General features: G+C 40.4%; 1 protein-coding gene across 4 annotated transcripts in view; it reads left to right on the top strand.

Annotated features, from left to right (window-relative positions):
• Positions 1-1,618: 1,618 nt before the first annotated feature.
• pabpc4 (poly(A) binding protein, cytoplasmic 4 (inducible form)) overlaps positions 1,619-14,035 on the top strand; it is a 30,352-nt gene continuing 17,935 nt past the window's right edge. For all 4 annotated transcript variants that reach the window (XM_060878994.1, XM_060878995.1, XM_060878996.1 and 1 more), the window contains exon 1: positions 1,619-2,212. In XM_060878994.1, coding sequence (XP_060734977.1) covers positions 2,020-2,212 — 193 coding nt within the window. In that variant the 5' untranslated portion in view covers positions 1,619-2,019. The remainder of the gene's footprint in view (positions 2,213-14,035) is intronic.

Genomic DNA, 14,035 nt, shown 5'->3' on the forward strand with positions numbered 1-14,035 from the left:
ACAATGTTCTGGAATGGCCATCCCAGTCTCCAGACCTGAATATCATTGAACATCTGTGGGGTGATTTGAAGCGGGCTGTCCGTGCTCGGCAACCATCAAACCTAACTGAACTGGAGATGTTTTGTAAGGAGGAACGGTCCAAAATACATTCATCCAGAATCCAGACACTCATTACAGGCTATAGGAAGCGTCTGGAGGCTCTTCTAAATATTGATGTGATTTTTCTGTTCGGGTGCCCAAATTTATGCACCTGTCTAATTTCCTTTTGATGCATATTACACATTTTCTGGTAATCCAATAAACCTCATTTCACTACTGAATGAATATTACTTTAGTGTCTTTCAGTTATTCGATAGATCAAAATGAAATTGCTGATCCAAACACACAAATATTTATAAATGAAAATCATGGAAATTGTCAGGGGTGCCTAAACTTATATAAATATATATATATATATATATATATATATATATATATATATATATATATATATATATATATTCTTATTATAATATAGCACTTCTAACAATAGCCATTGTCTCAAAGCAGCTTTACAGAAGCATAGAAACAAAAGTTGTGAAGTTTAAAATTAAATTTCTATTTATCTCTAACATTTATCCCTAATGATCAAGTCTGAGGTGACGGTGATGAGGAAAAACTCCCTGAGGTGATATGAGGAAGAAACCATGAGAGGAACCAGACTCAGAAGTGAACCTCATCCTCACTTACTGACACTAGACAGGAAATAATGTCAATGTAAACAATGTCAATGTAAACAATGTCAATGTAAACAATGTCAATGTAAACAATGTCAGTGTAAACAATGTCAATGTAAACAATGTCAATGTAAATAATGTCATTTATACAACAGTTCCAGTGGAATTAAGTAACCAAGAGCTCCTGAGGAATTAACAGGTCAGCATCATATCTGAGTTCAATACAGACTCAACACTAATTAATTAGTCTTCAAATGTTCACTGATGAAACCCAGAGCACAAATCTGACTGACGCAGCGGCAGTTCAGAGACTGTGTGATGATCTCTAAGAGGTTTTATTCACAGTGATCACATGGGTCACGAATCCCATGAACTGTCTGGCTTGACACACAGTTATCTTCCAATGAGTTTGTAACCAGAAACATTGGTGTGTGTGTGTGTGTGTGTGTGTGTGTGTGTGTGTGTATGTGTGTGTGTGTGTTGCTGTAGTGCACCTTTTAAACTTTTATTCTGAAAGCTATTAAAAGGTCATAATAGTTGTCCCTGAGGGCTGTTTATGTTCTGTATATCAAAATGTATATCAAATGTACAAAAGTTGTTTACTTATACTTGGAGACCAGAGCAGCTCCAGTTTACAACCAATTTCCCAATGAATAATTATGATGGAAAACTGAGTGATCTGGCAACCTCGCCTACTCCTCTACTCATGTTTCCCCCAGATGTCGCTGTTGGAAGTTGAGCACTGTAGTAGGGACTCTGACTCTCATAGCGCATGGTCATCGTTGTGCGTTTTTTTTTTTTTGTCCTGATACCACCCTCCCATCCACCCCACCACCCCACCCCCCAGCTCCAGTGTGATCCCGGCGCTGTTATAAAGTGCCCATGCGTCCCCCCGCTCTCTCTCTTCCCCCCGGCCACCAAACCGTGAGTGTCCAACTCACCGTTTTTGTCTCTTTAAAAAAAAAAAAAAAAGAAAAAAATATATATAAAAATTTAAAAAAATAACAAAACCGCAATTAAAAAATAATTTAAATAAAACCAGGACCTTTTATTTTTTTTTAAACAAGAAAATAGATCATTTATTATAACACTGTTTTTTTTTTTTTTTTTTAAATCAGAACAGACCTCGGTGTTGTAATATTTAATTTATTTTCGTTTTCCGTCGTCTTAAGATAGTCCAGATTTCCACGTCGCAGCTGTCATTTCCACCCGAGACAGAGAATTAAACGCGTGCCAAAGTTTTATTCCGGTTAAATAAAGAAGACGCGCTTTGGATCGGCCCTCGTATAGTGACACAGAGATCATGAACGCGGCGGGGAGCAGCTACCCGATGGCTTCTCTGTACGTGGGCGATCTGCACCAGGACATCACCGAGGCCATGCTGTATGAGAAGTTTAGCCCGGCCGGCCCGGTGCTCTCCATCCGCGTCTGCCGCGACATGATTACGCGCCGCTCCCTGGGCTACGCGTATGTCAACTTCCAGCAGCCGGCGGACGGTAAGCTCACGAGCAGACCGGACACACCGGCGATCTGCGACTCCTTTACCCCTACAAATATCCCCGCATACACACAAGCGCAGTCTGGAGTCATATAAACAAATAACAGTTAGTGCGCAACCGGAATGTCAGCGCATGGAGTGACCTTCCACTGGCGCAATATTTACTGCTGTAGTGTGTAGTGTGTGTATCCCATGTAACCTTCGTGTGTGTGTGTGTGTGTATGTGTGTGTGTGTGTGGGACCATATTGTAATATTGCTGTTATGACTACATGTCAAAAGAACCACGTTTTTTGGCTCGAGTAATTTTGCGCTATGGCTACCATCAGAGTTGCCAGATTGACACGTCAAAATCCGTATCAGTCCTCATTATGTTATAGTCTAAACTTGTATTCATGCCAAAGTGCACCTACAAGAACAAACTACACTTTAAACATTTCTGTGTTTGCGTATATCATTTTGCGTTTAAGAAATACGTGTACGGATATGACCAATCTGGCAACCCACTGTACGGCTATAACTGACATGTGTATTATAAGTAATTAATTATAATTAACAAGTAAAATATATCACCATACAAATGGCATTGTGTTTAACGATAATACCTCAGACGCATTGAAACTATCCAATCTGGCAACCCTGGCTGCCATTCAGTTACTTTTAACAAATTTTTATTTGAAATAGAACCTATATAACAATAAAATAAATGATAAAATAAATATTTTTCTGTTCTATTTTGTCTTTAACAAATATTTCAAGTGAGTTTAGAACTGTGCAATCTGGTAACCTGACTCCCAACCCCTGTTCTAATTAAAATCATTAATATTTACTACGTTAATTAATATACTATACACCTCCTTGGTGCATATAAAATGTCGAATCTGGCAACCCGGCTCAGCTGGCCTCACTCCAGGCCTGGACATTGCACTACACAGCACATGTGCCTTTATGAGCTCCTCTAACCACCACTTGCTTAGTCATGTGTTATTTATTTATTTATTTATTTATTTATTTATAAACCATACACGTTGTTTATTAGGCTACGATACGTTCATAAGGGGGATGAAGAAATCTTTTCTAATATATGGATTGATTTGTGATTTCTACTGATTTGTTTCACTGATATCAGATATCTTTTTATTAAAGAATTATATAATGAAGCTGTGTGTGTGTGTGTGTGTGTGTTAGAGAGAGTGACACCAAAATATCACCTAAAATACTATTTTAATTCTAAAGTGAAAACGTTTCTGTTTTGAACTTGTTGCTGCTCAAACATGGCCCAATATCATAAAATTACATACAATTATTATTATTATTATTATTATTATTATTATTATTATTATTATTATTATTATTATTATTATTAGTAATATTATTAGTATAATTATTACTATTATTATTACTGTTATTATTATTATTACTATTATTATTATTATTATTATTATTATTATTATTATTATTATTATTACTATATTCTAAGAAATAAAATATTCATTGCTTTAAATAGTGCGATATAAGATGGTGTGATGAAGCGGTGTTACTTTTTCTCCCATAACAGCACAATATTTTGCCAAAATATTATGCCAAAATTTTTTTTTTTTTGCCAAACTTTTTATCCATTTATAGTTACGGTTGTGGAACATTCGCTAAACGAGTTAGCTTTTCTTATTGTGTACGTTGCAGACTGTTACAAAACTCTGACACTGGAGACTCCTAAAATGGATGTTAAATAAATAAACGTCTCCTTCTGCCGTGTACATCTCTGTGAATGAGCTGTTGCCATAGAAACGATGAGGAATCGAAACCTCCCGTCCGGTCGGAGGCCAGAACTCAGCGTCATACAGGTATAATGTGTTTAAGAGGAGCTGAGTAATAATAATATGACAGAAGAGGATGAATTATTTATCATGTGACGCTAATCGTTTCACTCCCTATAAGCTCTGGGATTAAGGACAATGTTAATTTAAGCATGTTCTATTTGTCCTATATAGATAAAGTGCTCCATTTCCTCCACGGCACATGAATCACCTGAACATTGCGGTGCTTTACTTAGGAAATCTGTCGAAGATCAGAGATTTGTTCTTACGGTTTTGAGATGCTGTACCTGAGGAGGCATGTTGCACATTAACGGCTCACGTTGAACGCTGGCACGTTGACCCACATTTGATGCCACGACGTGACCCATTTGCGCTATTTAAAGAGCGATCGAGGGAGAACGCTGTCGTGAAATTAGCATTCTTCTGCCTTTGTGTCAGCTCGTAGAGAGACGGTGTGAGAAATGGGGTCTGTAATGATCTCAGGATCTGTTATAGTTCCACTAAAAGTCAGGGAAAAATCTGTGTCACGTCTCTTAACACCTTCATACACGTTACACACAGGTGGATGTACGGCGTCACAGCGAAAGAAAGAGCAGCAGACTCTGGGAGGGGCGTGAAGGATGAAAATATCTCAATAGTATTTTCTATTTTAAGACATTTTTACTTGAATTTTAATTTTACAAGTTTGAACTACTTTTCAGAATTGTTTCCCTAATTTTTTCCCCAAGCATAAAAGTAGAGGCTGCTTGCTAAACCTTAATATGTGTATAAACCTTTAAAAACAGGAGAAATAGTATTAAATTTAATGTATAAATATCTCAGAATAAAGGATAGCAGACTATTAATATATATAGCACGTTCGCCTCACACCTCCAGGGTTGGGGGTTCGATTCCCGCCTCCGCCTTGTGTGTGTGGAGTTTGCATGTTCTCCCCGTGCCTCGGGGGTTTCCTCTGGGTACTCCGGTTTCCTCCCCCGGTCCAAAGACATGCATGGTAGGTTGATTGGCATCTCTGGAAAATTGTCCGTAGTGTGTGAGTGCGTGAGTGAATGAGAGTGTGTGTGTGTGCCCTGCGATGGGTTGGCACTCCGTCCAGGGTGTATCCTGCCTTGATGCCCGATGACGCCTGTCCCCGATGTCCCCGTGACCCGAGGTAGTTCGGATAAGCGGTAGAAAATGAATGAATGAATATATATATATATATATATATATATATATATATATATATATATATATATATATATATATATATATATATATATACAGGTGCATCTCAATAAATTATAATGAATTAAAACAAAAGGAACCCCTACTAAGTATTGAGTACAGTATACAGTAAATGAACAAACTTTCCAGAAGGCCAACAATTCAGTAAAAATGTTTTTTATTGGTCTTATGAAGTATTTGAATTTTTTAAAATTCAGATTATATTTTTGTGAATTGATGGGTTTTTGTTAAATGTGAGCCAAAATCATCACAATTAAAAGAAACAAAGACTTAAATTACTTCAGTCTGTGTGTACTGAATTTATATAATACACCAGTTTCAGTATTTGTGTTGAATTACTGAAATAAATGAACTTTTCCATGACATTCAAATTTATTGAGATGCACTATGTGTGTATATATATATAGGATAGCAGACTATTAATATAAATATATTAATATATATATTAATATATTAATATATATTAATATATATATAATTTATATATATATATATATATATATATATATATATATATATATATATATATATATATATATATATAACATTAGTCTTGCTTAATTAGCTTCTGTTCCCCATTGAGTTGCATTAGCTACATTATCCTCGTAGCTTCAGTGCAAATCTAAAGACTAGTACTAGCAGATATTTCTTGGTTTATTTACATTACGTACTTAAGGACAGGTGGAAATCGTGGTGAGGTTTATTCTGATTCTATTCATCCGTTTCTTTCTCGTAAGAGTGTGTCAGGTGTAGTAAAAGATGACAGCGTGATGACTCACTCAGAGACGCAGGAAGAGCTACGGCTAAACAGGAGGAAGTAACGCTTTTAATCAGGAGCGATGCGAGGATTAGTCATCAGGCCGTCAATCAAACTATGAATAATGCACGATTCCAACAAGATAAGTAATGAATTTAACACAACATGGGGATTGTTTTCTTAAAGTGACACTATAAATAATGTGACAGTGCTTTATTTATGAAAGAACAACATGTTGTAGTTTTTATCCATTTATAGTCAAGTTCCTGTTGTTGCTTACGCTATAACAGTCATTTCCTCTCCAGTCTCTCTCTTTTCTCTTACAGTTTAAAACGCTAAAAAGTGTCGAGTCAGAGAAAACGTCACCGTCTCGTAAATTACACAAGTCTTTCTTTCTATTCGAAAACTTTTCTAATTATTCTTTCATCAGCTTTTTAGTTTAGTTTCCGCCGTACAAGTCCCCGTGAACGAACCGTTACCATGGAAACAACAACGTATCAGACAGAACGTATTAATAGAAATTGTCGATTTGCGGCCGAGATTCAGACCGATCTGAAGCGCACCAAACAAGAAAGCTGTCAAACTGTTAAACTCTTGACAAACGGATTATTGTGTAAACTCCAGCAGTAAAGAGAAGCAACTGGTTTATTCTGGTTTTGGTGAGACGACGTGTCCAATCCGTTCACAACATAATGTCGTGTTGCTGTAACAGCAACTGGTCATTTCTGCATGAGGCCCTTCACCCCATACACACACACACTCTCACACACACACACTCACACACACACACACACAAGTCCTATTCAGAGCAGAAGGGGTGAAAAGGTCAGTGTTTAACTGTTAAACCCACAAACACCAGATGAAACGCTCGGGACGAGACTTTCTGACTAATCTACTAATCTACTAATCCCCAAAACACGGTTTCATACGTAAATTAAATTAATCAAGTTAATTATTTTTAATACATTGTCTCTACCAGCAGCTCTGACATATCACAGGTTTATACGGTATAACATCCTAATCCGTTATCGTTTCTATAGCGACGGCTCATTCACTGGGACTTGCACGTCGATCTTCTTAAAGTAAGGAGACTTTTATTTAACGCTTATGAAAGGAGTCTCCAGTTCCAGGGTTTTGTAACAGCTGTAACTTTTATCGGTTTGTTTTCTTTCTTGGTAACATAAATTTCACGCTACAGCACATTTTCTGTCAGGATAGGACTGTAAATAACTAGAAATAATAAACAAGTCTAAAAAAAAAGTTACGAGGTATCGTTACAAGGTATTAGCTTCATAAATATGCTCATTTGCATCCAGGAATAAAAAATGCCATAACCATGAATTCTGATTGGTCAGCGCAGTATACAGGAGCTGCTTGTGATTTGCATAAAGGTTAAAGCGTTAATTCCGAGCAATCCCACAATCCTTTACACATTATTTATTTTGAACAGCATTTGTTTGTTTATTTATTTATTTATTTATTTATTTATTTTAAAATGCTGTGTGAGTAATACTACACACACTGGTGTGCATAAATATTCACCCCCTTTAAAGATTTCTACATATTGTAGTGTAGAAACCTGGGACTGAATTTTATATGTCATGAAATGACACAAAACATCCCATAATAATAATAATAATAATAATAATAATAATAATAATAATAATAATAATAATAATAATGGGGGCGGGGGGGCACAGTGGCTTAGTGGTTAGCATGTTCGCCTCACACCTCCAGGGTTGGGGGTTCGATTCCCGCCTCCACCTTGTGTGTGTGGAGTTTGCATGTTCTCCCTGTGCCTCGGGGGTTTCCTCCAGGTACTCCAGTTTCCTCCCCCGGTCCAAAGACATGCATGGTAGGTTGATTGGCATCTCTGGAAAATTGTCTGTAGTGTGTGATTGCGTGAGTGAATGAGAGTGTGTGTGTGCCCTGCGATGGGTTGGCACTCCGTCCAGGGTGTATCCTGCCTTGATGCCCGATGACGCCTGAGATAGGCACAGGCTCCCCGTGACCCGAGGTAGTTCGGATAAGCGGTAGAAAATGAATGATGATGAATGAATAATAATAATAATAAAGTGTGTGTGTGTGTGTGTGTGTGTGTGTGTGTGTGTGTGTGTGTGGTGGGGATTTACATAGTGTATATGTAATGTATATATGATATTATTCATCAATGATCATCATCATATGTCACATAACGAGCTGAACAGTGCGTTAAAGTGCCACATGATACTAATATAAATACAAACCAGAGTTTGTTAGAAAAGAGAAAGTACTGAAACGGAGAATCAGTCAGGACTTGGATTTTGAATTAAATATAAAATAGTTTATCTGTTTATCTCGTGTCCATGTTGGTGACTGAACTTCTTCCTCATGTCTCACTCCTCATGTCTCCCTCCACAGTGGTGTTAATATGAAGCTCGTATAAAAGTAGACACTCGGGACTTTAAGGATTTGTCGTGTTTCACATGTTCGTGTTTCGTACAACGCTAGAGTCGATATATTCAGAGAAAAGATCCAAATAAGAACTTATTTTATTTCCACACAGATGTTTGTATGTTCAGAGTAAATGTTGATATCAAACCCATTTCTGCTCTCTGAGACGCTCCGAGTGTTTGTTCATCTAAAAATCAGCTCAGATTTCTCTTCAACACTAAAATTCAGTGTCAGATCATCAACAGAGGGAAAAAACACACGTCTAAAACACACAGAAAGAACGACAGAGTCCTGACTCACTTTAGATCAGACTCATTTTAGATCAGACTCAACACACACGACATCAGACGCTTCTTTATCGTTTCTTTAGGAGTTAAAATGTCAAGCGTCGTTTACTTCTGAAGTGTTTTCTTTGTCTGTATTTCTGATATTCAATGCTAACATCTGAAGTAACGTGTAACGTGTTTCCATAATTTCAATAACACGGTTAGTACAGCACAATAACACGGTTAGTACAGCACAATAACACGGTTAGTACAGCACAATAACACGGTTATACAGCACAACAAGACGGTTAGTACAGCACAATAACACGGTTAGTACAGCACAATAACACGGTTAGTACAGCACAACAAGACGGTTAGTACAGCACAACAAGACGGTTAGTACAGCACAATAACACGGTTAGTACAGCACAATAACACGGTTAGTACAGCACAACAAGACGGTTAGTACAGCACAATAACACGGTTAGTACAGCACAATAAGACGGTTAGTACAGCACAACAAGACGGTTAGTACAGCACAATAACACGGTTAGTACAGCACAATAACACGGTTAGTACAGCACAACAAGACGGTTAGTACAGCACAATAACACGGTTAGTACAGCACAATAACACGGTTAGTACAGCACAACAAGACGGTTAGTACAGCACAATAACACGGTTAGTACAGCACAATAACACGGTTAGTACAGCGCAATACCACGGTTAGTAAAGCACAATAACACGGTTAGTACAGCACAATAACACGGTTAGTACAGCACAATAACACGGTCGTACATAAAACCGGACTAACGATAAAAATGATAGATTTGCCAGATTGAGTTTTCTTTAACTCATAGTATGTTCTGTAGTTTAATAGCTGTGTAGCTTCACTTGATCTTAAATGTTATGTTTGATTCAGCTCAAACTACCAGAGTGAATTGTAGGTCCTATGGGGGAATTTTAGTGCCTGGTGAGAAAAAGCTCACTGCCTGTTTTTCTTTTCTCTCTGAGTGAAGCGAGTTGTCGTCGGCATGCACCAGCTGCATGTGGAAGCAGTTGTCACACACATTTTTTTTTGTCCGAGGCGTCTGAACTCCATCAATGGGCAGAGAGCTCGCGGCTCGGTCTGGCTGCCAGAGCACAGCTTTAGCTCGGCTATATATAGACCGAACTAGTGCACGACTCCAACAAACGAGACGCAGCCTGCCGGACAGGATCGCTGTCGACCTGCGGGACTCTTATTCTGTTACCAAATCAAACCTGACGTTAATAAGGCTGACGTGTGGTTATGATGTAATACCGAAGAAGGCGGGATGTTTCCTCAGATATTCCACAGATTTGATTTCATCCAGAAGCCACAGGACCTTGTTAAATATGGAGATGAAAGCATATGTTATTTATTAGTTTTGCAGAAAACATTCAGCTCTTGTAGTCTAACTTTTACATATTTCTTTACATTTTTTTTATTCTTAAGTCTCATTTTCTTAAGTCTTAAACTGAATAAGAGAATTATTTAATAATAGAATAATCTTTTAGCATGCTAATGCCTAAACATGAGGCGTGGACGCGGATAATGAACGTGGATAAAGATGTTTCAGGGATTCGGTTTAAAACAGATTCACACAACAACGTGAGCAGAATCTGATTTCTGATATATTAATGATTACATTTTAAAGTGCTGTAGAGTTTGTAGGTTTTTATTTATCTTTACCTGTGTTTAAAATGTCTTTAAAATCATCTTTATATAATTGTAAGATCCCTGGGACACAATTGGAACCTCAGTATAAACAAAATTTTGGAGTTTTAAAGATGACATAGATGACGTAGGTGAATGTGACATAGGTGAAGGTGACATGGGTGAAGGTGACGTGGGTGAAGGTGACGTGGGTGAAGGTGACGTAGGTGAAGGTGACGTAGGTGAAGGTGACGTGGGTGAAGGTGACGTGGGTGAAGGTGGCGTAGGTGAAGGTGACGTGGGTGAAGGTGACATAGGTGAATGTGATGTAGGTGAAGGTGACGTAGGTGAAGGTGACGTAGGTGAATGTGATATAGGTGAATGTGATGTAGGTGAAGGTGACATAGGTGAATGTGACGTGGGTGAAGGTGACGTGGGTGAAGGTGACGTGGGTGAAGGTGACGTAGGTGAAGGTGACGTGGGTGAAGGTGACGTGGGTGAAGGTGGCGTAGGTGAAGGTGACGTGGGTGAAGGTGACATAGGTGAATGTGATGTAGGTGAAGGTGACGTAGGTGAAGGTGACGTAGGTGAATGTGATATAGGTGAATGTGATGTAGGTGAAGGTGACATAGGTGAATGTGACGTGGGTGAAGGTGACGTGGGTGAAGGTGACGTGGGTGAAGGTGACGTGGTTGAAGGTGACGTGGGTGAATGTGACGTAGGTGAATGTGACGTAGGTGAATGTGACATAGGTGAATGTGACGTACGTGAAGGTGACATAGGTGAAGGTGACGTGGGTAAATGTGACATAGGTGAATGTGACATAGGTGAAGGTGACATGGGTGAATGTGACGTAGGTGAATGTGACGTAGGTGAAGGTGACGTGGGTGAAGGTGACATAGGTGAAGGTGACGGGGTGAAGGTAACGTGGGTGAAGGTGACATAGGTGAAGGTGACATAGGTGAAGGTGACGGGGTGAAGGTGATGTGGGTGAAGGTGATGTGGGTGAATGTGATGTGGGTGAAGGTGACATAGGTGAAGGTGACGTGGGTGAAGGTGACTTAAGTGAATGTGATGTAGGTGAATGTGACGTATTTGAATGTGACATAGGTGAATGTGACATAGGTGAAGGTGACATAGGTGAAGGTGACGTGGGTGAATGTGATGTAGGTGAATGTGACATAGGTGAAGGTGACGTGGGTGAAGGTGATGTGGGTGAATGTGACATAGGTGAAGGTGACGTAGGTGAATGTGACGTGGGTGAAGGTGACATAGGTGAAGGTGATGTGGTTGAAGGTGACGTGGGTGAAGGTGACATAAGTGAATGTGATGTAGGAGAATGTGACGTAGGTGAATGTGACATAGGTGAATGTGACATAGGTGAAGGTGACATGAGTGAAGGTGACGTAGGTGAATGTGATGTAGGTGAATGTGACATAGGTAAAGGTGACGTGGGTGAATGTGACATAGGTGAATGTGATGTAGGTGAATGTGACCTAGGTGAATGTGACATAGGTAAAGGTGATGTGGATGAATGTGACGTAGGTGAATGTGATGTAGGTGAATGTGACATAGGTGAACGTGACATAGGTGAAGGTGACATGGGTGAAGGTGACGTGGGTGAAGGTGACGTGGGTGAAGGTGACGTGGGTGAAGGTGGCGTAGGTGAAGGTGACGTGGGTGAAGGTGACATAGGTGAATGTGATGTAGGTGAAGGTGACGTAGGTGAATGTGATGTAGGTGAATGTGATGTAGGTGAAGGTGACATGGGTGAAGGTGACATAGGTGAATGTGATGTAGGTGAAGGTGACGTGGGTGAATGTGACATAGGTGAAGGTGATGTGGGTGAAGGTGACGTGGTTGAAGGTGACGTGGGTGAATGTGATGTAGGTGAATGTGACATAGGTGAAGGTGACATAGGTGAAGGTGACGTGGGTAAATGTGACGTAGGTGAATGTGACATGGGTGAATGTGACGTAGGTGAATGTGACGTAGGTGAAGGTGACGTGGGTGAAGGTGACATAGGTGAAGGTGACGGGGTGAAGGTAACGTGGGTGAAGGTGACGGGGTGAAGGTGACGTGGGTGAAGGTGTTGTGGGTGAATGTGACATAGGTGAAGGTGACGTGGGTGAATGTGACGTGGGTGAAGGTGACATAGGTGAAGGTGACGTGGTTGTAGGTGACGTGGGTGAAGGTGACATAAGTGAATGTGATGTAGGTGAATGTGACGTAGGTGAATGTGACATAGGTGAATGTGACATAGGTGAAGGTGACATAGGTGAAGGTGACGTGGGTGAAGGTGACGTGGGTGAATGTGATGTAGGTGAATGTGACATAGTTGAAGGTGACGTGGGTGAAGGTGATGTGGGTGAATGTGATGTAGGTGAATGTGACATAGGTGAAGGTGACGTGGGTGAAGGTGATGTGGGTGAAGGTGATGTGGGTGAATGTGACATAGGTGAAGGTGACATGGGTGAAGGTGACGTAGGTGAATGTGACGTGGGTGAAGGTGACGTGGGTGAATGTGACGTAGGTGAATGTGATGTAGGTGAATGTGACATAGGTGAATGTGACATAGGTAAAGGTGACGTGGGTGAATGTGACATAGGTGAAGGTGACGTGGGTGAAGGTGACGTGGGTGAAGGTGGTGTAGGTGAAGGTGACATAGGTGAAGGTGACGTAGGTGAAGGTGACGTAGGTGAATGTGATGTAGGTGAATGTGATGTAGGTGAAGGTGACGTGGGTGAAGGTGACATAGGTGAATGTGACGTAGGTGAAGGTGACGTGGGTGAAGGTGACATAGGTGAAGGTGACGTGGTTGAAGGTGATGTAGGTGAATGTGATGTAGGTGAATGTGACATACGTGAAGGTAACATAGGTGAAGGTGACGTGGGTAAATGTGACGTAGGTGAATGTGACGTGGGTGAATGTGACGTAGGTGAATGTGACGTAGGTGAAGGTGACGTGGGTGAAGGTGACATAGGTGAAGGTGACGGGGTGAAGGTAACGTGGGTGAATGTGACATAGGTGAAGGTGACATAGGTGAAGGTGACGGGGTGAAGGTGACGTAGGTGAAGGTGTTGTGGGTGAATGTGACATAGGTGAAGGTGACGTAGGTGAATGTGACATAGGTGAAGGTGACATAGGTGAAGGTGACGTGGGTGAAGGTGACGTGGGTGAATGTGATGTAGGTGAATGTGACATAGGTGAAGGTGACGTGGGTGAAGGTGATGTGGGTGAATGTGATGTAGGTGAATGTGACATAGGTGAAGGTGACGTGGGTGAATGTGACATAGGTGAAGGTGACGTGGGTGAAGGTGACGTAGGTGAATGTGACGTGGGTGAAGGTGACGTGGGTGAATGTGACGTAGGTGAATGTGATGTAGGTGAATGTGACATAGGTGAATGTGACATAGGTAAAGGTGACGTGGGTGAAGGTGACGTGGGTGAATGTGATGTAGGTGAATGTGACATAGGTGAAGGTGACATAAGTGAATGTGATGTAGGTGAATGTGATGTAGGTGAATGTGACATAGGTGAAGGTGACATAGGTGAAGGTGACGTGGGTGAAGGTGACGTGGGTGAATGTGATGTAGGTGAATGTGCCATAGGTGAAGGTGACGTGGGTGAAGGTGATGTGGGTAA

Source organism: Tachysurus vachellii, chromosome 10 (assembly GCF_030014155.1).
Source record: "Tachysurus vachellii isolate PV-2020 chromosome 10, HZAU_Pvac_v1, whole genome shotgun sequence".
In the NCBI taxonomy this organism is placed as follows: domain Eukaryota; kingdom Metazoa; phylum Chordata; class Actinopteri; order Siluriformes; family Bagridae; genus Tachysurus; species Tachysurus vachellii.